The sequence below is a fragment of the Ixodes scapularis genome, unplaced genomic scaffold (genome assembly GCF_016920785.2).
Source record: "Ixodes scapularis isolate PalLabHiFi unplaced genomic scaffold, ASM1692078v2 PGA_scaffold7__128_contigs__length_106722199, whole genome shotgun sequence".
In the NCBI taxonomy this organism is placed as follows: domain Eukaryota; kingdom Metazoa; phylum Arthropoda; class Arachnida; order Ixodida; family Ixodidae; genus Ixodes; species Ixodes scapularis.
Window position 1 is genome coordinate 104,307,804 of NW_024609882.1, and position 23,437 is coordinate 104,331,240.

The 23,437-nt window shown below is 47.9% G+C and overlaps 3 protein-coding genes across 3 annotated transcripts; all 3 read right to left on the reverse strand.

The window, feature by feature from the left end:
* Positions 1 to 3,844: 3,844 nt before the first annotated feature.
* On the reverse strand, positions 3,845 to 6,822 carry LOC120849427. Its single transcript, XM_040505002.2, has one exon. It carries the CDS (start codon positions 5,897 to 5,899, stop codon positions 4,217 to 4,219), a length of 1,683 nt encoding a protein of 560 aa, XP_040360936.1. The 5' UTR covers positions 5,900 to 6,822; the 3' UTR covers positions 3,845 to 4,216.
* A 1,346-nt stretch (positions 6,823 to 8,168) lies between these two features.
* LOC120849422 (zinc finger MYM-type protein 1-like) lies at positions 8,169 to 8,942 on the reverse strand. Its single transcript, XM_040221633.1, has one exon. It carries the CDS (start codon positions 8,940 to 8,942, stop codon positions 8,169 to 8,171), a length of 774 nt encoding a protein of 257 aa, XP_040077567.1.
* Positions 8,943 to 10,933: 1,991 nt separating this feature from the next.
* LOC120849421 (protein ALP1-like) lies at positions 10,934 to 19,643 on the reverse strand (the record flags this gene model as incomplete). The annotated part of the gene is made up of 4 exons (XM_040221632.3): positions 10,934 to 12,155; positions 13,572 to 13,743; positions 16,976 to 17,187; positions 19,285 to 19,643. Coding segments are annotated over 3 exons (741 nt in total), but the record flags the coding sequence as incomplete, so codon positions are not given.
* Between the last annotated feature and the right edge of the window lie 3,794 nt (positions 19,644 to 23,437).

The following is a 23,437-nucleotide window of genomic DNA, read 5'->3' on the forward strand; positions in this document are numbered from 1 at the left end:
ACGAAACTTTAGTGTCTAAGCAACCCACGAAATGGCGCAGCAAGTCCACGGCCGCGCTGGTAGCGCTGAAATAGCGCTTCGCGTCCGTCGATCACCGGTGATCGATGCATATTGCCGTGGTAAGGAAAGAGTTAAGCAAACTTCAGAAAGAATGGATGCCAATTGTGAACCTGTTCACACACCTTTTTTCAGAACAAATTCTCTTCCTTCAAAACCTACAGCAGTGACCAACATATACCTCTCCAATAACACCAAGAAGCCACTTATGCCTATGCTGTAACGTGACTGAAACTTAACTAAACCTAACTCGAGCCAATCCCTCGCACGTTGCAACAACACAAACCTTGTCCAATGAATAGTACAAGTCCAAAGATGCCACTCTGCAATCTTTGCGCTGAGACACCTCCAAGATTTCCACCAACTCTTCTGAATTCCTGAGCGAAAGTGGGTTTTACAATGGCCAGACCGAAAGCACTTCCTTCACTCTTTCCCTATAACAACTATTCCCCAATATGAAAACTGTGAACGAGGCTTTCTTCACAGTGTGCTACACTAACAAGAAATTTTTATTTTTTGCTACTATAAAAACAAGGGTGACATCTTTGGCGACTCTGAGCATGAGCGTCAGGCAAGGGTCACCAGCACTGCCGATGATTTTACTTTTCCTATGGCGCATCTGAGAGTGCCTTGAAATTCCAGCGGGAGGAACAGCGTGCCAGCTGAACACTCGGCAACCTCGCAGCGCTACGACTCAGAGGACGGAGCCAGCCGGCACTTTGAGAGAGCTGTAAAAGTGCTGGCAGAACATACTTGGGGTACCCTACTTAATCCTTTCAGACGCCAATCGTTATTTCCGGAAAGAAAATTTTTTTTTTTTGTGTCTGAAATATCAATTTACAACCAAATGAGACGAAATCATGTGCAACTTACAAGAAAATCATTATAGTTTATTTTTTACAGACATGTACGCAATTGTGTACAAAGCATCTCAAAGGTCATGAAATAAGGGGGCTTTCAAACATGAAATCTGTAAAAGCAGTTGCGGTCCTTCGTCAGGCAAAGGGGGACGCGGCACTTCTTACAGAATATTCAGGAGCTTCCTCTGCATCTTTCATGCTTGCACCTTAATGGGACTGCTTGATCTCGAGCTTCTGGCCAGTGATCCACGCCATCGTAACGGCTATCCGAGCATGGCCGCTGGATGCGCGCTGCCTTCTTGTGCGGAGGATCCATGGGAGCATCTTCAATTTCTTTTGATGGCCTGCCACGCTTTCTCTTGCTTGGCACAGACGTGATGAGGGCCTCCGCAATCTGCAGGCGGAAATGCATGAGCTCCAGTAGCCTTGACCTCCGCATGTCCAGGTGATCCTGTATGTACTCTAGCCAAGCATTATATGCAGCAATGTCTACAAAATGAAAGTGCTCTTAGCGTCCACTTCCTTGATTTGATTTTGATCCGGTACAGGCTAAGCAGGAAGTCCATCTTGTCGACGCCTCCCATATTCCGGTTGTACTTCGTAATTACTTCCGGCTGCTCTACAAAAATGTGTTCACGCTTGGCCTTGTCCCATCTTCTTACCTGCTGTTGGTTCCCGATTCCAATGAAGTTGGAAGCTGCACATACGCTGCTGTTGTCCTTCCACGAAACCACAACAATATCGTCACTTGTGACATACTCAGTGGAGTATCCTCACGTTTTCTTTTTCATTGCTTTAGCTGGTTCAAGAGGACACTTGCCCAGCCTGTTACTCTGCACAGTCCCTGCGGCGAGAATCTTTTCGTTTCGCAGTTTGCGGAGGAGCGGCTCTGACGTAAAATAATGATCAAAGTAGAGTTGATAATTACAGCCAGTTGGGATTCTTTTAGACAGGTGTACTACAACACCAGAACAAAGGCCGTAGTCTTTCTTCAGCTCAGCGGGAATTGTGCTTTCTCACTGATAAACCGCAAAGTCGTAAAGCAGGCCGCTCCTACCGCAGAGAGCGAATACTTTGATCCCCTAAGGGGTCGGCTTGCCTTTGACATACTGTTTGATGGAAAGTTGGCCTTTGAAGGGAATCATCTGTTCATCAATTGACGATTCTTGTTCAGTGGCAAGCTTCAAGCACCGCTGCCTTATCTGATCTAAGAAAGGGCGCACTTTCCACAGGCGATTGTCGTTTTGTTCGCCAGAAGCTTCAGCTGCAATATGCAGAGTGTTGCGGAGCTTGAAGAATCTTTTCTCAGACATGGTCTCGCTGATCAAGGGAACTTTCATGATGGGGTCCCAGTAGAGCCTGACGCGAGGCAGAGCAATGACACCCATCAGAATATGGATACCAAAAAGCTTCCTAATTTCGTCAGCTGTCGTGTTCACATTATTGTGGGTTTCTTGGACGCTGTAAAGATTCCTCTGTTCCGCCATGCACTTGAAAATGGATTCTGGCACATACCTTGAAAAATACGTGTGCGGCGTACACGTTTCATCCGGCTCAGGTAGGCAGTCGCCGTGGCCGCTGAAGTCGATATTTGGTGGGGGGTCGAATCTTCTCTTTTTCCACTAAAAGTTCTTCACAACATTTTCCTCTGGACCTCTGTCTTGCAATAGTGGAGTCTGGTGCACATTTTCTTCGTTTTCGCATCCAGAGGTTATGCTCTCATCGATTATTTCTTGAGCAATGTCATCTTCGTCATCGCTTTCACTGACGTCGGATGTGTTCCCGGAAGCAATCTTTTCTAGTAATCGGTCGGCCGACTCTTTTGTCGCAGCATGGGGCTTTGCTTTATAAAAAGATGTGCAAGGCACTTTCAGAAAGCCTGAAAAAGTCATAATGCGGAACATTAGGCAGCGCAGCGGCGTAGAGTTTCCATTTTCCCGGGGGGGGGGGGGGGGGCAGACACGGAATGTGGCTCAAAAAAAAAAAAAGGGGGGGGGGGGGGGAGAGAGGAGAAGGTCCTTGTTTTATTTGTTCCGTGGGTTCTCCCCATAAGGGTCACCTGCAGCAGTCGGAGCCTTTACCGAGCATTTTGGTAAACCCGAGACTGGAGAAAAAGGGACAAGGACATAAACAAACGGACACGGACATTGTGACAGCTAACTACCTGGTGTCCCCAAATAAGACGCTCCGCAAAAGAATGACCCGGAAACTTCAGCGGTTTGACGCATCCAGTAGAAATTTCTCTGAATATGTGTTTTACTGGCCACATTTATGCAAACATATTGCAAGACTAAACTACCAGTACAAAAAAGCGAATCTTTTTTTTTTCTGCAGGGGTAGTTCGGGTCTAAAATTTTGTTGCATAAATGTGACCAGTAAAACACGTATTTCAGGAATATTCCTACTTGTTGCACCAAGGATCTAAATTTTGCGGGCCATTTTGTGTGTAAAGTGTATTTTGAGATGCCCATATAGTACCAAACTCCCCGAGTGGATACGCAGGCGCACCAAAAGTGTTAATTTTGAAAATGGTGAACAGGAGAAAATGAATCTGCTGTAACCAAAATATTTTAATATTTTTATTTTCGTGTGGTACATTTATAATGAACAGACACACGAGGCACACGTTGAGCAATTCTCAATGCAACGGTTACAAAATGCTTACAATTAAAAAAAAAAAGTATAGAGCAAACATACAAGCATTAACGACGTATCTGCTCGCGCATTTCATCGTACACTGCTGTTTTTGTTTTGTACATTTCCTTAACGTGCTCACTCACAAAAGCAGGAAGTAAGAAAAAGAAACAGAATGAACAGATTGTAGCAATGAGAACACGTGCATAAAAGAGACAGATAATTTCAGCCTTTCGCGGAAGCACGCAAGTTAAAATAAGAATTCTTCCAAATAACTTATTACAGAAAGAATAAACAGAAAGGACGGACAAGGACGGACATCTTTCGACTTTCAACAACATGTAGCGTTCTTTATTAGAAGTTGGCATCGAGATCGGTGAACCTAGAGAAAAAAAGGGGGGGAAGGAAAGGACAAGTGACAGAAGGGAGGGAGAGGGAAGAGGGAAAGGAGTAAAAGGGGGGAAGGAAAGAGAAAGTGAAACAAGGGAGGGAGAGGGGGAGAGAGAATCGGGGCAGCGGAGGAGCGAGGAATTGTTAGCCCAGTGGGACAAGAAGGGGGGTCGGCATGAGAAAGTCGGGAAGTTGTTAGCCCGTTAAGATTAGGAGGAGGGGAAGGAGAAGAGGGGTCATCTCGAGACACAGAGCGGCGCCGCATCACCGCACTGTCAGGGAGCAAGGGCCCCCCGGGCCCGCGTCAAGGCCGCAAGTTGGGGGCGCAAATAAGCCGCCTCCCTCTCGGAAAGGACAAGCGAGGGAGACGAAATGTTTTGAGATGCCTGCTGCATGGCGTAAGCTTCAATTATCTCGCGTCCGTAGCGGTCTCTATGTGAGCCCAGGATCCGCGCGTTGTGAAACCGGGGCTCACACGAAGAACATGCGCCTCTATGGCGGAGAAAGGGATGCTGGGACTCAATGTCCCCTTTTTTTATTTCCCTGTCGTGCTCGCCCAGCCTGTCATTCACGCAGCGGCCCGTTTGACCGATATACTCGGCGCCGCACGACAGGGGAATGGAGTACACGCGTCCAGTTGCGCAGGAAATGAAGGGTGTTTTGTGTTTCTTTGCACACCCTGCTCGTGAACGGCGCTGGGGGTCGTTCACGAGGCGGCACATGGAGCCTAATCGGAACCGGCATGATAAGGCCACATCGACATCATACCGGCGGGCCGCTGCCCTCAGGCGATGTGATGTGCTGTGGTGGTAAGGTATTACCGCAAACTTTTTTGGTCGAGGCAGTCTGGCGCGGTCGGGGTGAGGCTGGGAGATTAGAGACTTTAGGGATGTCACAAGGAGGTCGCGTGGATAGCCCGCCTTTCGGAGGCGACAGATTTGGGCGGTTAAGCTGGTTTGAGAAAAGTGGGAGCAAGATTTGGTACGGGATGAGGAAAGGAGGGATCTTACAATTCCGGACTTCACAGTTTTTGAGTGGTTGCTTCCGAACGGTAGAACGGGCTTCTTGGTCCGCTGCTGGAAACCCCAGCAGAGTCCATTGGGATTGGTGTGCAGGCGCAGATCGAGGAACTGCAATTCCCCGTCCGAAGGGTCCTCACTGGTGAACTTGAGGCCTTGAGAGTGGGTTGAGAAAACCTGCTCGATGGAGGCGGAAGTGGTGCCGGCTGTGTGGAGTACGAGGTAGTCGTCAACGAACCGAAATACCTTGGTTCCCGGCGCCTCGACGCCGAGCTCCCTCTCCACAGCCAAGTCCACCGATGACATGTAGAATTCGCTTAGAACAGGGGCCAAGCAGGAACCGATGCAAACGCCTGACTTCTGCCTGTAGATGTTCCCTTGGTGTTCCACAAGGGTGGATCTTAGGTATACGTCGACGAGCCGTAGGAACGCCTCGAGTGTGATGCCAGTTGAGTTTTGGAACTTGGCCACTCCGGATTGCGTGACAGCCCGTTCAATGCAATCCATCAGAACCACCACGTCGAGGCTGTAAAACATGTCGGTGACATCGAGGGAAAACATGGCGACGTCCGGCCCAGCTGAGTGCAGTTCCCGGAGATATGGCAGAACCTCGAGGGAACATCCGACCCGAAAAGGCTGATCTAGAGGGACAGCTGTCAAATGTTTCTGAAGGAAGAGAGCCAGGTGCCTCTGCCAGCAGCCGCTCTCGGATACAATGCCTCTGAAAGGGGTGTTCTGTTTGTGTGTTTTTGCCGTGAAGAAAACCCGCAGGTACTGATCCGATGGTTTTGACAGTTTGTTGAGAAGAAAGGTGAGCTTGTTGGCTTTGCAGATAGTTTTGGCCTCTGTGCGGAGAGACCCCGATGGTCTGGACTTCATTTTCGTGAAGTTTTTGTCGAGAACTGCACCCAGTCTGTTGTTGAAGTCCCCGGCGGTCATAACAACGAACACACCCGTCTTGTCAGCCTCCAGGAGTTTCAGCTCTGAGCGCCTGAGCTCGTCAACCACCTCCAAAAAGTCCAGTTTTGAAGGTGGAGCCCTCCCGTATCTGCACACCACCCGCGAACCCGTCGCGAGGAAATCCTGTCGTTCAGGTTCAGGAATTTTTTAGGCGACTTGGTGAACAGCAGCCAGCTGGTCGATTCGCGACGGTTCATACGCTGGGGCAAACTTCGGGCCTCTTGAGAGAACTGACTCAGCATTTGCCGAAAGGGTGGTGTCGGAGAGGTTGAGAGGAGGTTCCAGCGCAGGGCTCTGATTAACTCGCTTTTCTGCGGTTGCGGAGGAGATGATAAGCTTCCAAGAAGACTCCAGGAGGAGGTGGGCAGACTTGCTGAGGAAGACATAGGAGGGATGAGTGGCGAAGTTAGTACCGAAAATAGACGTCATGAGACATGGGAGGGACCTCTGCATCACCAGGATCTCCTGCGACACCTCCTGTCTTGCAATCTGCATCACTCTGTAGTTCGCCGCCCAACGCGACGAGGAGAAGCCAAATACCTGATGTATCGCAGGGTGGGTGATGTTCTTGCGAAGGCAGAGACCGAGAGTCCTCAGGCGTAGGCGAAGGAGGAACATTTTTGACACGAATAATGAAGCTTGAAGGAAGGTGACAGGATCAAAGTCCGAGGGCCCGACGCCTGGCACTTCTGGACGTGACGAACACATGGCTCTCAAAAGTAAGATATAGTTAAACGTGAGCGCGTTGGTATTGATGACTTATTACAGAAAGAATAAACAGAAAGGACGGACAAGGACGGACATCTTTCGACTTTCAACAACATGTAGCGTTCTTTATTAGAAGTTGGCATCGAGATCGGTGAACCTAGAGAAAAAAAGGGGGGGGAAGGAAAGGACAAGTGACAGAAGGGAGGGAGAGGAAAGAGGGAAAGGAGTAAAAGGGGGGGAAGGAAAGAGAAAGCGAAACAAGGGAGGGAGAGGGGGAGAGAGAATCGGGGCAGCGGAGGAGCGAGGAATTGTTAGCCCAGTGGGACAAGAAGGGGAGTCGGCATGAGAAAGTCGGGAAGTTGTTAGCCCGTTAAGATTAGGAGGAGGGGAAGGAGAAGAGGGGTCATCTCGAGACACAGAGCGGCGCCGCATCACCGCACTGTCAGGGAGCAAGGGCCCCCCGGGCCCGCGTCAAGGCCGCAAGTTGGGGGCGCAAATAAGCCGCCTCCCTCTCGGAAAGGACAAGCGAGGGAGACGAAATGTTTTGAGATGCCTGCTGCATGGCGTAAGCCTCAATTATCTCGCGTCCGTAGCGGTCTCTATGTGAGCCCAGGATCCGCGCGTTGTGAAACCGGGGCTCACACGAAGAACATGCGCCTCTATGGCGGAGAAAGGGATGCTGGGACTCAATGTCCCCTTTTTTTATTTCCCTGTCGTGCTCGCCCAGCCTGTCATTCACGCAGCGGCCCGTTTGACCGATATACTCGGCGCCGCACGACAGGGGAATGGAGTACACGCGTCCAGTTGCGCAGGAAATGAAGGGTGTTTTGTGTTTCTTTGCACACCCTGCTCGTGAACGGCGCTGGGGGTCGTTCACGAGGCGGCACATGGAGCCTAATCGGAACCGGCATGATAAGGCCACATCGACATCATACCGGCGGGCCGCTGACCTCAGGCGATGTGATGTGCTGTGGTGGTAAGGTATTACCGCGAACTTTTTTGGTCGAGGCGGTCTGGCGCGGTCGGGGTGAGGCTGGGAGATTAGAGACTTTAGGGATGTCACAAGGAGGTCGCGTGGATAGCCCGCCTTTCGGAGGCGACAGATTTGGGCGGTTAAGCTGGTTTGAGAAAAGTGGGAGCAAGATTTGGTACGGGATGAGGAAAGGAGGGATCTTACAATTCCGGACTTCACAGTTTTTGAGTGGTTGCTTCCGAATATGTCAAATAATGCTACGGAAAAGACCCGAGAAAAATATGTATGCTTCACATTTAAATTTGATCAGCGTCCAAATAGTTGGATCGCGAGCACAGCATTTGACACTTCACAGTGGTGTTTTACACTCTCAGAACACACAAATAAAAAAACTATTGCAGTTCTTCGATTCTATACAAATATAATCTATACAAATAGATAAAAACAAATATAGATACACACGACTGAGAAAATAACAAGCTTCAGGAATGGAAGATATTTCAGAGCGTATTCCCGAGAAGAGTGGTCTTAGATTTCAACATGAAACGTGTTTTCTCTAACTACCGTTCAATGAATGAACTCGTTAGCCACAAGATCTAGATCCACTTGCCTAGCGAGCTCTTTGTGGCAGTGGAGCAAGGCGGTATGGTTGAGTCTGGCCTGTCCCATTGTTGAGCGCAGGTAAGTTTTAACTCTCCGGAGACACGAGAAAGATCTTTCTGACGAACAGGAAGTCACAGGAATCGTCATTGCGATTTGTAGAAGCTTGACAACTTCTGGAAGGAGCACCCTCAAGGATTCACCTGCTTTTCCCGAAAGAAGGTCCACCACATCTTGAAATGTGACAAGACTCGTTGCACGTTGCTTTGCTATGTCCAGTAACATATCGCGGTGAAGCTGAAGACGCACAGCGTTGAGATCTCCTTTACAGAATTCGCAAAGGTACGTGCTGTCAGTTTCACCTGTTACGAACTGCTCTACTTGCGTCATGTGATGCCACATTTCTGGCGGAAACCGCGTGCGCAGCGATGCATGCACCGTGTCGATGACTAGATAGAACCATTGCCGGTAGAAAGCTTCCGGGGAATTAAAGTCATGAGCGTGCGATCCTTCATCATATCGACGTGGTGCCTGCCGCGTTCTCTTCGGAACGCTTGGGGCCCCAATCTCCATTTCACGTTCTTCATCCGACACATCGGCCCAGAAGCTGGAGAAGTCCTCGCGGAGTTGACCGATACTCTCTTCAACAGCCTTAACTAAAAGCTCTGCTCGGGTGAACTGTAAGCTCTTCTTTTGGAGAGCGGTGTTTACACTTTCCAACCTCTCAAAGACAAGGAGCATAAGCCTAAGTAGAAAATAGGTGTCAAATTTTTTAAGCGTTTTCGCGTACCCACTCGCTTTGGCTCCCGTGTCATTTTTTTCTTCCGATGAAAGAGTGAAAAGGAATTTGGTTAGTTCGGAGTAGTTACTGGAGACCGACCGGAGCGAGCATGCCTTTAACGTCCACCTAGTTTTGCAAAACTGTCTGAGAGCAGGGTTTTCCTGTTTCTGAAACTGCTGGAACCAGCTGAGACGTTTTGGGGATGTTTTAACAAAATTGACGAGGTCCGTAAACAAGCTAACAAAATCCCGACAGACATCAATTTTCGTGCACAGATCTTGCAAAGACAGGTTCAGTGTGTGCGCAAGGCAGTGCACATACAAAGCCCTTGGTTCGATGTCTTGAACTAGGGCCTGAAGCCCACCGCTCTTGCCAGAAACATTTGCAGCTCCATCATAGCATTGACCACGGCAGTTCTATATCCGAAGATTGAACCGACAAAGCACGTCTTTCAAAATGGAAAAGAGAGTACGGGCTCTGGTGTCCGCTGTTGCATAAAATCCAATGAATACCTCCTCCACTTCTAAGTTTTCCTTAGCATACCGAAGGCAAAAGGATACTTGCTCTTGCGTAGTTATGTCAGAAGTTTCATCAGCAATAACAGCATAAAACCCTGTCTCGTGCACTTCTTTCATTAAGACATCGACATACAGCCTGTTTGTCGTAGTCCGCCGTCCCACCTGGCGGACACGACGAAGAACACGGGGACAAGGAAATTTGTTTCCTAGTGGGACTGGAGTTGTCAACAAAACACTTCAAAATACACAGACAAACGGAGTCGGACGACACGGTTTTCGTGTTTCGCTCTTTGGGCGAAAACGCTTCGACAAACATGGTTGAAGTGGAGACGGCTATTTTTCTCTTCGAATAATTTATTAAATAATCGATCACGGGCGCGACGGAATGACCATCGACACTGATACCACTGATCAGTGGGATTTCAAGTTTTCAACGGCCAGAATCGTTTTTTGTGCGAAAAGCCTACTCGCACACCGCACGAACGATGGCCGCGAATGGTGTCGAATTCGATTCTGAATTAGAAGGTATCTTAATACAAATGATCGAGGATCGCCGGTTCCTGTGGGATATCCGACATCCAGACTACCATAAAAAAAACTTAAAGGAGCGGGCCTTCGCCGACATCACGGGCGCCTTGGGGTTCGGCGACAGGAGTGAGTACTCGTTTATCTTTTTGCTCCCGATGTCAGAAATCATCAAAAAGATCCAGAGCCGCAATAGACCTATTGCTAAATTACCCAAGCATCGAGCAGAACGCAGGGATTGGTGTTCCACGCGCCGCATGTGCTGGACTCGGCGGTAGTAACTTTTCTAATGCAAATGCCTAAAACAAATTGCATCTTGCACGCGCGTTCGTCAACTCTTTATTTTGGTTATTACTTCAAATGCTTTATACGGGGAAGGCGTGCACGTGGAACACTAATTTCTGTATTCTCCTTGATGCTTGGGTAATTTAGCAATAGATCTATCCTTACCGCACGACGGCCGCATTTTTGGTGCTCGCGGAAGCAGTGGCGAAGGCAGGAAGATGGTTTAGGGAATCCCCCCCCCTTCTTTTTCTGAAAATATTTCTTTAAAATCTTGTTTAGTAAAGGAACACAAATATTGGATGACTACCGAATTGCTCTACCTAGCCGGGGGGTTGGGGACGGCCGTGTTCGTACCGGTGAATTGTACAGTACATCGACTACTACAAGCAAAGATGAGACAAAGCCCCCCCCCCCCCCCCCACCTCCCTCCCTCCCTTCCCTTCCCTTCCCCCCCCCCCCCCCCCGCCCCCTTAGTCATAACAATCCCAACCCGTCCCCGAAAATAATTCTCGACTACGCCACTGCACAGAAGTAAACATCTCTTTAGATCAGCAGACACACCAGTTTTATTCAAGAATGACTGAGTAAACACATTAGCATAAATTTCTGAGATTTGACATCAACACACTTTGGAGCATTCAACACCTCAAAATTGTGCTGCTGTTTGTGAAGGTGTCATAATTTTGTTTCAATACATTGCAGTTGACAAAGTAAAGAACAAGTGGACGAACCTCCGGTCCCAGTACCAGAGAGAGAACCGGAAGGTAAAAGACACGCAACGCTCTGGTGCTGGGGCCGACGATGTCCATGTCCCAAAATGGGTGCACTTCAAGAAAATGAAGTTTTTGTCCGGTGGTGCACCGGAAGCTCCAAGTGAGTCGACTGCCGAGGCGCCTGAAGCAGTACATGTTTCCCAAGAGGATATGGTGAGTGCCTTAACCGAGGGGACTTTTCCCCCTTGACCGAGAAAAGTTGGTGCTTGCAGCATATATTTCGGGGGCCCAGGATCGCTAAAAAATCGAGTTCATGACCAAACTGTATGACGCCTACGGTGCCCAAATATTTAGCTCCACGACGGAGAGGAGTACTCATTACATATGGCCATATATTTGCCAAAAGGTGCTGCAGATCTGCATGCTATAGCCCTCACACAAAAATTGAGAAAATTATATTTAAAAAAGCACTTAAAAGATTATTATAATACCCATCACTGTTGATGTCAGCACCTCCAAATATGGGAGGATTGCAGCAGTGTTCCATAACAACTGCAGAGATATCTTGTCTCACTGAGTGTATGAGCCCCTCCCTATGCCTTAGGTTTTACTTCGGCAATTAGTACCTTGTGGAATCATGATGGCCTTGTTAACTACACATGTTAAACTGTTTTTGTGAAAAACTGCATGTTACATACACTAAAAGTCCAATATTTTGTTTAACACTTGTGTGAAAATCTGCACATAACATCCACTGAAAGTTCTCTTTAGTTCAACACTTGCAAATGAAAGAAAAGGATAAGATGCAACACAAATTGTCTGCAGGATTCCTGCCACGTGCCCGATGACTACAGGTCCGAAGACGAAAGTCCACCACCTGAGGCACCGGCCAAAAGGAGCCGCCGTCACAGCACGGAGGAACTGGCGACAAACAAGGCGGCACTGCTGCAGGCAGCTGTAAACAGCCTCAAGTCTGCCAGGGAGGTGGAGCCTGATGAGTGTCGGGGCTTTGGCCTGATGATGGAGGGGCTTGCTCGGACGATACCAAAGGGTACCAGCAGGCAGCTGGGCATGCTTGCCGCGCATAAGGCCCTCGTGGAAGCAGCCATATCTTCACAGGTCGTTGTGGTGGCTCTGCCAGAATAAAGGAAGTCTCCATATGAGCTCTCTTCATGTTTACTTGTTGAGTAGTACAAGACACCCGTGATTTCCCTACCGACCCCCTAGGGGGGGGGGGGGGGAGGGGGGGGTGTACACCCCCCCTTATGGCCAATTCGTCTGGACCCGTATCGCGCGATGCAGTGCGGTTCGTCGTACACGGAGGGCTATAGGCGAGAGGGAAGCGTCCTTCTCTCCCCGCCAGCCTTTCGTGTATAAAGTGGAAAGAGTTTAGTGCACTGGACGGGTGCGGTGCGGAATCCCGGACAGAAGCTCACCCATTTTTTAAAAGACCCGGACAAAAGCTCACCAGGAAAAAATTTCGAGTTGGTTTTATAGAGAAACCAAGTTTAGAGAAAAAGGCGATAAACCTCCTTTTAGCGAATTCGGCCACCGCGAAGCGGCGTGTATGTATAAGTCAGGTGATTTAACATTTTTGTAATGAGCCGCCGCAGACTGCCGCCGGCGAAGCGGCAGAAGCACAGCAGGGGGTTTGGATTAATACACCAGTAATACACGCGCAAAGTAGAAAAGCCTTTTTTAAGTAGCGTCCCCATTTCGATAAACGGCATATCTCTAAACTGAGGCTCTGCTTTCTCTAAACCGTGCCTCAATAAAACGTGCCCGTTCTCTAAAACATGTTTCGACGGAATGGCATTCGATCAACCGTAGTAAACCCTTGCGTGGGATGGGGCACAAGTTCACCTAAATATGGTGCAATGTCCATTGCGTCCACATTTTATTTCAGTCCGTGTTTTGCCCGGGTAGCGAAAAAAAAAGAGGTGAGCTTTTGTCCAGGTCTGTGAAAAAAACGGGTGAGCTTTTGTCCGGTGAGCTTCTGTCCGGTGAGCTTTTGTCAGGTGAGCTTTTGTCCGGTTACCACGGTGCGGGCCCAGACGAATTGGATATTAGTTTGTCTGATGGCACCCATGAAAACCCTCCTCCCCCCCTTTCCCTCCCTCTCTCTCCCCCCAGACACACACCCTAATTTTAATTCCTGGGGAAACCACTGCCAGACACTTTCTCGTAAGTTACATTCAGTGCAGGGAAAAGGTACAGATCAGTGGATGTAGATTTCCAGCAGAACATCACCTATTTATTAATCTACACCACAACATACTTATCCAAAATTTGTTTGGATAAGTATGGATAAAAACAAAGAACAGATCTCAGCTCAGAATCCATAACCACCCAAGCTCTGTTAATTTACTGTTACTGTATTCCATTAGCTATCAAAAAAATGCTCGGTATTACTTGTAATATGTGTCAGATTCCTATACATTGGAAAATAAGGAAATCTTATGGCATTAGAGAAATGTGGGGGCCATCCTTTTCGTGGATTGTGAAGTAGCAAAGCTTGGAAGAGACTGTCTTAACAAATGACACATACCATTACTTCAGTAACTTCCACTGCCAAGAGACTTGGCCTTCATCCCAGAAGTACTCCTTGAAGACCGTCCGAACGGCTTTGGCGTCGGTTGATGGCTTGCCGCCAATGCGTTGCACAGGGAAGACTACCTTGTCGTTCACGTCTTTCCTCCATGTGCCACCGCGTACTGTTCCTGAAGTAGAGCAAGAATAAAAAGCATTTTGTAAAATGGAATAGGCATATGCTAACAGTATATGAAATTAAATCCTCATTGGGCGCGCTAAGTTTGCACTCGTTTACTCCTACTCCGACACTCCAATTTTCAAACTCCAAACGCAGCAGCTAAATGGAGCATAGATACGGGAGTGCAACACACCGAAACTATAGACGAGCCGCATGAGCCACTTCCAAAAGCACGGTTCTGATGAACCCATCATCTCATGGATACGAGTGGCAGAAGCCAAAATTATTTTGAACATAAATTAATGAAGGCCTCTGTAACGCAGAAGTTAAAAAAAAAAGGACTGACGTTAGGAAGTTTATATATGATTGTTTTAATATTTGTGAAAAGTCTGAAGACTTCTTTCGAGCATGTATGCGGAAAGTTCCTCGACTGAGCTATTCATTGACCATGCATATTGTTCAGATTTAAATTAAAGAACATTCCTGAACCCGCTTGTCGACGCAAAAACTGTCAAACTTGTCAGATGTCCCGTGGTTCCATCTTGCTACACAAGACTGAATCCATCGATCTACTATGTCGATACCGGCACACAGCCGTTCAATAGATGCCATGCCAATTCGTTTTCAGGCGAGATGTATGAACAAACCTTTTCCGCAACGTTAACTGGTTCCGGCTCTTTAATTGAAGTATCTTTATTCGCTGGGCTAAGCATTCTAAAAAGGGCCACGGTTCGAATGTCTTTTTCTCTCCACAACTTTTCTGTCGTTGTTCTATTGGCAAGCTACCGTTTGATAGATGTATTCGTTTTCAGGCGAGATGCACAAACAAACCTTTTCTGGAACGCTAGTTGCTGTCTTGGCTTTCAAATCAAATTGTTTTTACCTACTGGATTAAGCGCTATTCAAATAAAAAGGGCCAGCAGTTCGGGGGGCACTCTACGTCTCGGCGTTTCGGTCAGTGCAGCCATTTTATTTGTGGATGTGACATCATGGAGCGTGAAGAAGTCACTCACACTTTGAGAAATGCTCGGTGCATAAAGAGTGCACTCGAGTGTCAGTCTCCGACGGCGCTCCTTTCCGTTTACTGAACGGAGTGCCAAACTCTCAAGCTCCAGAGCACGGACCTCACATGTCCATTATCAACCGCAAAAAGAACTATCAAACTCTAAAGGGGCTATGTTATTTGAGGTGTGTCCCCTTTTTCTGTCTTTTTCGCTCCATTTCTTTTCCCACCTCAATGTCATGTTAGCCATCATATTAAACTTACACCAGGTTGCCTGTACTCTGATTATTTTCTCATTTATCTTATGCTACATTTCTACAAGCTAGAACTGCTGCTAGGGAAAGGGGCACAAAATATAGGAAGGCGAGACGTAAGTGGCACAAGGGTGACATAGCATTGAATGGGACGACTCAAGCGGACAACTATTGCAAGGCAACAGGAGGATCACAATAGCAGGAATGGCTTGCTTTCGTTGCGGTAGCTCCAGAAGGGGTGTTTGGCTATGTAGTATTGTGATCAATGTGAAAGGTAATACGACCAAGCTTCTTGCAAGGACTACAGCTGCCGATTATGTACCAGTGGCGAGATGTGCGTCCCAGTAGCGTTACATATGTGTACTTGGGTCGCTCTTCTGTTAGTTTTCTTGTGCACAGTCTGTAAAAATCAAACCCAAAACCGTTTAAGCAAACCTTTAAAGGGAAACTGCACTAAATTCTTTTGATTTCCGTGTTACGACTATTTTTTACTAAGTCAGCAACCCTGAGTTACGAAATATAATTTGCTTTCGGTAGTGTTTATAGTTTTGCATATATCTAGTTTCAAATTTTTGTTTTTGCGCTTGTGGCGAAACAAATATCGGCTCCTCCACTGCAGCAACATCAGTGGCAGAAACTTTCGTACCCCTGTAGCAACTGGGCTCTGTACGAGTGCCGGCACTCTCTGCGTCTGCCTAGGAAACTGCCGCACTGCTGAGCTACTGTTCGAATTGGTGATATCCTGCCGATTCCTTTGCAATTAGGGTAAACATTTAAAGGGATACTTCAACGAAATTTGAAATATTCCCGTCGTGTTCAAAAATAGGTTGAATATGATCCACAATATCCGTAAATGACAATCGCACGTTTGTATTTTGAGCCTGGTGGCTGTATTTTTCGTTATAAACGGCCCCCTCTGGCAAGCGCTCGGAGAAGGCCCAGCGGAGACCACGTGAGATCCAACGCAATCGTGACGTAGGTCGTCTCAAGACGAGCAAAGCTACGGCGAGGCTGACGTCGAGAGGATGGCCTAGTCGTTCCAGCCACCGAAGCGGCTGCTTTTGTACAAATTTTGAGTGACGGGTTAATCTTCTATAATCTTGTAGGGGGACAATAGCGACTTCTGCGACACACAAAAGGCATTCTCCTGAAGAGGGGAGTTCCTCCTGCCCCTCTTCTCTCGTCGTGGCCGGAGACGAGACAACCTCCGTCACTAGCTGCCAAGGTTGCTAGACGGGCATTACAAGCGAGGCGTTAGCGACATCCACCAGGTGCTCTTTGCTAATCGTTTAATTTGTTTTAAAATTCCTTTTCGTGACTTTTAACAAGATATTGGTATGTTCGATTTGATGGTGCTTTTTTGAACACATATAGACCAAAAAATGAGCGCCGAAATTTCGCTGTAGTATCCCTTTAAAGGATAATCAAATAAAATGTAAAGCCTACGGACAGTTACCCGAGAAACTGAACTGAAAGGTGAACGATGCAAATTGTGGTTCACAGTTGGTTATTTATGTTTTAAGAAAAGGCCTATAAAAGAGGATTGTGATCGTCGACCCAGAAACAAGCTCTACAATGCTGTGTAAGGACAGGAGGCAACAGTTTGGTGAAACCTGTATATGCTGCGACAGCCAGCAAAGGACGAAACTGAAGTGCTTGTCACTGTTGCCTGACAAAGGCTGACCTGCTTATGTCGGGCAAGACTGGAAGGCACATGCTCAAATGTGCCTTCTAGTCTTTAGCAGTTCCACTTGGTGTTGCCTGGTTTAGTTTTGTTTTCAAAAATATGTGCCCACCCATGCCCACCCACCTCAGAAAACACAGTAATTGCTGTTATAACAAATCAAATACATCAATTACCTGAAAAACCAATGGTGGGCGCAGGAGTTCATTTGAATTGCACATCACCATTCTTATGCCCAACGTTAGCACTAGGACAGAGTGTCTGGATAGCACCAACGTCAAATAGCCCATTTTGCATTTACCTATGAGGACGTCCTCAACGTCGAGACTTTCTGGAGGCGTGTACCTCCCCCTTGAACTGTTCTTCGTCCGGAGGAAGTTGTGCAATGCAATCGTTGCCTTCACAACTTTGACAGCCCTGTGAGGCTTTTGCCGAAGAGGGTGCCCGTAGACTTGGAACCGGTTGCGGAGGATTCCGAAGCTGTTTTCCACAATGCGACGTCCCCGGGAGAGTCTGGAAAAAGAAACAATAATCTTGCATCACTAATGACCCTTCATACTGTACTTTTAAAAGTGCAGGCATGCTCTTTTAAAAACCTTCAATAAGTACTGATTGCCATGGCAGAACTGCTAGCTGTCTTCAACTTGATTCCCAGTGTAGCATATAGACCGACACGTGGGCTTGACATTATAGAGCTGCGGTGCGGCTGCGATCGCGCCGGAGCCGGTGGCGTGGGTAGAAGGGCGCACATTTTCCATGGGCGTCATAGCATTTCAGCATGCCGCAAAGCTGTGCAGCCGTTAATTTCACCGAAAGGTACAGCAAAAGTAGTGAACTGAGTTGCCACAAGTTCCAGGCAGGCTTTAAAAAGCGCAAAATTTGAAGAATATCCGTTGATCGAAAAGAATGGTCGCCTCATGAGGACGACCGTTTGTGCGGCAAACACTTTCTTGAAGGCAAGCGTGGCTTCCATTTTAATCTCTGTCCCGAGGTTCTTATAGGCATGGAAGCCATTGTCTGATCGAGGCCACCCAGATTTTGCTCCCATGGTTTTCACGCACAAAGCACCGGCCAAGTGCTCGTTAAGTCGCTCTGTTGCCGTACAAACGCTGAAATTTACCAGTGTGTTAGAATCTCTCAGAACAAACGTATCAGTGGCCCCCGAGATGTTTATCACCTTCCGTGTGGGGGTGAAAAATTTAACATTTGTCGACAAAACTCCCCCAGCAGAAACCTCTGACTGCTCAATAAGCATCAGAGAATGCTAAACACAGTGACTTTACCCGAGACTTGGGCAGCATCATCATGTTTAACATTTACCTATGTCAGCTAACTTGCCCTGTCGTATTTTGTTCGAGAAAGCTCTCGTTCTCGACGCCCTCACCAGGGCTAATTAATATCTGATTCACCTGTAATGACCATCGAAATCGAAGGTCCCACGAAAAGTTTTGCTGGATAATCCAACGGACTAGTTTTAAGCCTTACCCTTTCAGTGGCTCACGCATAATATCATGGTCAAACAAATCAAGCTTCTTCTTGGACAGCATCATCAGTTTTCTTCAGTGTAAACGGTTATAAGAATTGAAAGATTGCAACCAGCTGCTTTGTAAACAGCTGGTTGCAGAAATTTACGACGCCTGTAACTATCTCTACAACAGCCGAGTTGCTTGAACTCATTGCAACTATAAACTACAGGTTGCAGCGACCAACGTTTGTAGATAAACGTTGGTAGCGACTGCACTCTCTCATTCCCACCCATCACTCCGAACAAAAAGGCGCTAGTTTCGGTTTGAGGTCGGTACCCTTTCTACAACATAGATGGCGGCAGCCTCAGTCTTCTGCACTCGGTGCATTTGGCAGGATCGATTGAGTTCAGTTCTCCGTGCAACACTCTGCGAGTGCGATGCATTTTGGGGGAGAACTCGAACGGTGCCAGTGCGTGTCAAACGAACTCGCTAGTGCTTTCCCTTTCTCCCCTCGTCTGGTGTTGCCTTCGCCTGTCTTGCACGCAACTAGTGACACGGAGTACAGGTTCAAAAGCTCATGTCAACATCTGAACTTCAGACAAGTGGATGACAAAGCAGGCATCTCTAGATCTGGATCCCCGGCAAGTCCAATCTCCAAGGGACAAGAATATGTAGGGCAGGACAAGAATATGTAGGGCATTGTATTATTCCCAGGCATTGCCTATGACAGCTATGTGAGACAACGGTGGTGGACACCACCATAGGCAGTCATAATATGTGCAATGCCAAAAACTCTTGGTTGGTAGATAGTTGTGCTATAGGTAGCTTTATAGGGGGATGTGCGATTCAATTTGATTGAGAAATCAATATTCGCACGTCAGTTTTCATGATGGAGCACGGTACCCAGAAATGGGGCCTTTGCACATGCGGCGAATCTTCAAGAGCATTACTAGCACGAGGTGAAATGCTCGGGGATGCGCGTGACAACATACCTTCCACTGTATTAATGGCACATCTAGTACCTGGGCATAGCAACCAATGTGATGCGACATGAAAGCTATGTATTGTCATTCTCACTACAGGGCAAATGCAAGGCAAGGCTTACTGATAGTGGCACAGCGACGGTAGAACAGTCTGTACTCACCGATAGTTGAACATCGTCTCTGGATCCCTTAGCTCAGCTGCTGGAAAGGGCCTCAGCAGGTACGGCTTGAGTCCAAACCCTTCGTCACCAATAATAACGAACGGTGCCACCTTCGATGAGTTTAACAGCTGTGCTGGCTCCGGGAAACCAGCAGAGCCACGGTCGATATGTGCCCGTAAGCTTGTGGCAGCCCAGACACCGCTATCGTTCATCCGTCCATTCCTGCCCACATCTGCGTACAGGAACTTGAGGTCGGCATCTACAAGAGCCATCAGCACAATGCTGAATGTGCCCTTGTAGTTCCGGTACATGGCTCCTGTACCTAGAGGTGGGCAGATGGTCACATGTTTGCCATCTAAGGCGCCCAGGCAATGCGGGAACTGCCACAGCTCTTCAAACCCCCGGGCAACTTGTCTCCACTCGCCCGGCGTTGATGGTAGCTTGGAAGAAAGAGGAAGACATGTCAGCCAACTGTGAAACCCTCATAGAAAGGAAACACCTTATCTACTAAACGGAACTTTGTCTACTTACTGAATTGAACACTAAAAAGTCATGTGCGCCCAGTAAGTGGACTCGCCAAATTTACAGGCAGTGCACTGTGCAGCCTGGGTAGACATTCTGGTGACCCTTACACATTAACGGGATGCACAAAATTGCAAGTACAACATAACAGAAAAATCAATGCTGCAGCATCACTCCCGTGATGGTGCTAGTATCAGTGATAGTGATAGCAATCTTTATTTGACCAGGAGATCCACGGTTTCGCAAAAAAAAGCAACAGCCCACACCATACAGGCCCAAAGTGCCGCATCTAATGACAGTCATTATGTCATGAATACTATATACAAGAACCATGAGATGGTCTATGGGTTATTATAGAATGGTCGTTCAAGCCCCGGAGGTGGCACTTGAGGCAAGTCACCAGTAAACCGAGGTCACCAACAACTCGAGAGGCAATGAAATGCTGTGCGAGGTGCGAATTGGAGTGTTCAGGGCATGCAAAACACGAGTGTAGACACGGTTTCTTCAGGACACTTGGCCTGCAGGACGAGACAGCTGAACATGTCGTTATGGAGTGACTGAGAGCTTAGGCCGCCAATGCCACTAGATGTGGAGGGCTATGGTGTTGCAGTGGGGCTGAGCGGGTTGAGACCAACACCACTGACCAGATAGGAGCAGATGACGTGCATTAGTCAAGATGTAGGTCGAGACCATGGTGGCCAGCAGGACGATGCCTGCGCCCTTGAACGGTTGAGATTACAAAGTGAAGATGGTAAGACGGGTGGGGGAAAACTGTGAGGAGGGGGGCCCAGGGCAGTCAAACTTAGGTTTTTGACACTTCTCTTTCCTTTTTTGATACTTCTCTTTCCTTTTGGCTAGATCACAGTTTTGTTAAAACTGTGATTGCCCGACACAAGGGGTTAGGTCACCATATCTGTGTGTCAAAAGCTTGTCCCTCTGCTTCTGTTCTGACACCACTGTGTGGCTTTAATTGTGATGGTATGTTTACGAGATAAACCTACCTTGATGAAGTCAGGTGCCAAAACTTCATATATAGCTATGCACACTTCGTGCACTATCTTGGAGACCGTGTTGTGGGCCCTCCTGAACTGGAAACCAGTAGAGGCGAAGGTCTCCCCTGGAATGAAGGTTCATTGCATTGAAATTAGTGAAAGCACTCTATATGCATTCTAAACAATCAAGTATGCCACCATGGTATACAAAATGCAGGGTTTTCAGGGAGCAATTTCAAAGGTGACTTTCACTTGATCATATTTACGCACCGATAATGGTGATTATTGATGCGACTCCTGTCAAAACTGGGAAACTGACCGAAACTCGGGTGGGTAGACCGCTGAAATTTTAGGAATACAGCGAACGATAGCCAGCAACATCAGTATGATAAGGATTGTTATATCAATATACTGAACCCAGCCAGTGGTGTCAGGTTGCAGGGATATTCTTTATTTACAATTTATGACAACTTCCAGATTTACCATAATTGATGGTCTACCGGCGGTCCAGATGGCAGCAACCTACTCTAAAATAATTGCAAACATCAGTTTCGCAAGCTATTGGGGAGGAGGACAGACCGTGACGCCCCAAGCGGTTAACTGAACAACTACACGGATGGGGACAACAAATACAATGACGCAGCGCTCGGCCGACATAACCGAACGCGGCGTCAGCGTTCGGCTGGAGTTCGTGTTCTCCGGCAAGGGGGAGGAGGGCTCTTTTCTTTTCGCTACGGCCTGCATGAACAATGCAGCATGCACGATCCCAGCTCAGCACAAAAGCCGAAGTGGGTCAAGCTCGCATTCTCTGAAAATAGAACCGGCACTTAACGTCGCTTCGTCGATTGTTAGTATTTTTTTACATTAGACTGTGCCCCGTGCTCTATTGTAGAAGATGACATGGCCATGCCCATAAGGCCTGTCGGCATGTGCACAGGCCTTGTGTTGAGTAAACACCGAGCGTGGGGAAAACAAACGGGTCAGAGCGCCCTCTATAGTTCGATCTCCTGCCCAATAGCGCTATAATTTACACATATGAGTGGGTAGGCTGTGTATTTAATATAAGAAATTATCAAAGAAGGTGAAAAGTTACAAAAACTAACATTGCATTGGAGAGACGCCTATTAAATATATAAAAAAAAAAAAGACAACCCCGTCGTAAAGCGCTAAAATGTATGATTAAAAAAAAAAAATAGGCAAGGAAAAGCATTTTGCCACTTTTCTCAGGGTCAGTTTTGTTGCTTAATCGAACTTCCCAATGGGTCACTCATACAACTTTTCTTGACTGTATTTGTTTGACTAGGGCAAACCTTTTCTTTGATAGTTTGAGAAATAAAATGCGCTACTTAGACATACTTTATAAATCACACTGTTATAGCCTGCGAAAGCGAAACTGAATTTTGCAAGTTATGTAATACCCCTGTCACACTGGCAATTAAATGTCAGTTCTATCGAATGACAATTGAGCGATCGGCGCCAATCAGTGCGCGCGACGCTCCGGCGTGTGTAGGCGTTGTATGAGACATTAGGGGGGAAAGTGAAAGTCAACTGTGTTCGTGCACAGGACGCATTTGTCACATTGCACGTGCACAGCTGATTCGCCCATCACACAAATGCCATTCAATGGAACTGACCTTTAATTGCCAGTCTGGCAGGGGTATGAAGTTGGTTGCTGCCACCTGGACCGGGGATGTGCGAGTGCGAGCAAACATACCGTTTCCGAGATAAGCTGTCTAGTATGTTAGTACACCGATTTCTGCGACTTCTCACAGCGACATAACTCACCTGTAGCGAGGTAGCGGAGCGTGATGGCGAGTCTTTCGCCTGCCGGAATGGCTTGTCGAAACGGGGTGTCTCGCTTTACTATTAGTGGCCTCACTTTCCCCAGCAGCTCCTCAAAAGTGGCCGTATCCATTCTTATCCAGGAGCGGTACGACTCTGCGTCTTCTAGTGCCAGCTCGCGCATCAAATTCTCGTAGCACCCCTGCTCCCTGTGCTTCCTCAGGTGGGGTCGCATCCACATCCTCCGCTTTTTTGGAGGCTGGATGAGGTCGTCGTCTTCACTCGAGCTTAGGGCTTCTAGCAGAACTAGCCCAGCGAGAGCGAGCTGCCTCTCGCGACACGCCATGACAAAATCAACCCGCGACTTCGCGAACCAAAACCGCCAAAGCAGCGAGCGCGCGATTGTCCAAACGAGGCAAGACCGGAAGGATGCGCGTCGACGCGCGAGGAGAACGCTTGTCGTCGAGTGTAGTCTTTTAGTGGGACTGCCACACGGCGTCCGCGGCGCTACAAGTCAGACGACAAACAAGGTCTTGTCCGTCGTCGGACATTTGTCGATGGTGTCCGTCGCCACAGTGGGACGGGATGAGCGACAAGACACTTTGCCGTGTCGTCGTACAAAAGTTTGTCTTTGTCGCTCTAGTGGGACGCCGCTATTAGAGAGCGAAGCATGCTGTGCGTTATTAACTCGAGCATCTCGTTCTGGATGTCACCGGAGGTCCATTTATAGCCTGTTCTACTTAGCCATGCTGCTAATCCCGGTACATCGGCTTCGCGCAACAGTAACAGTTGCTTCAAGTTCCCCTCGTCGTCATCGTGTCCCCGCAGCGCTAGACCTTGGAAAGCCAAAAAGCGAA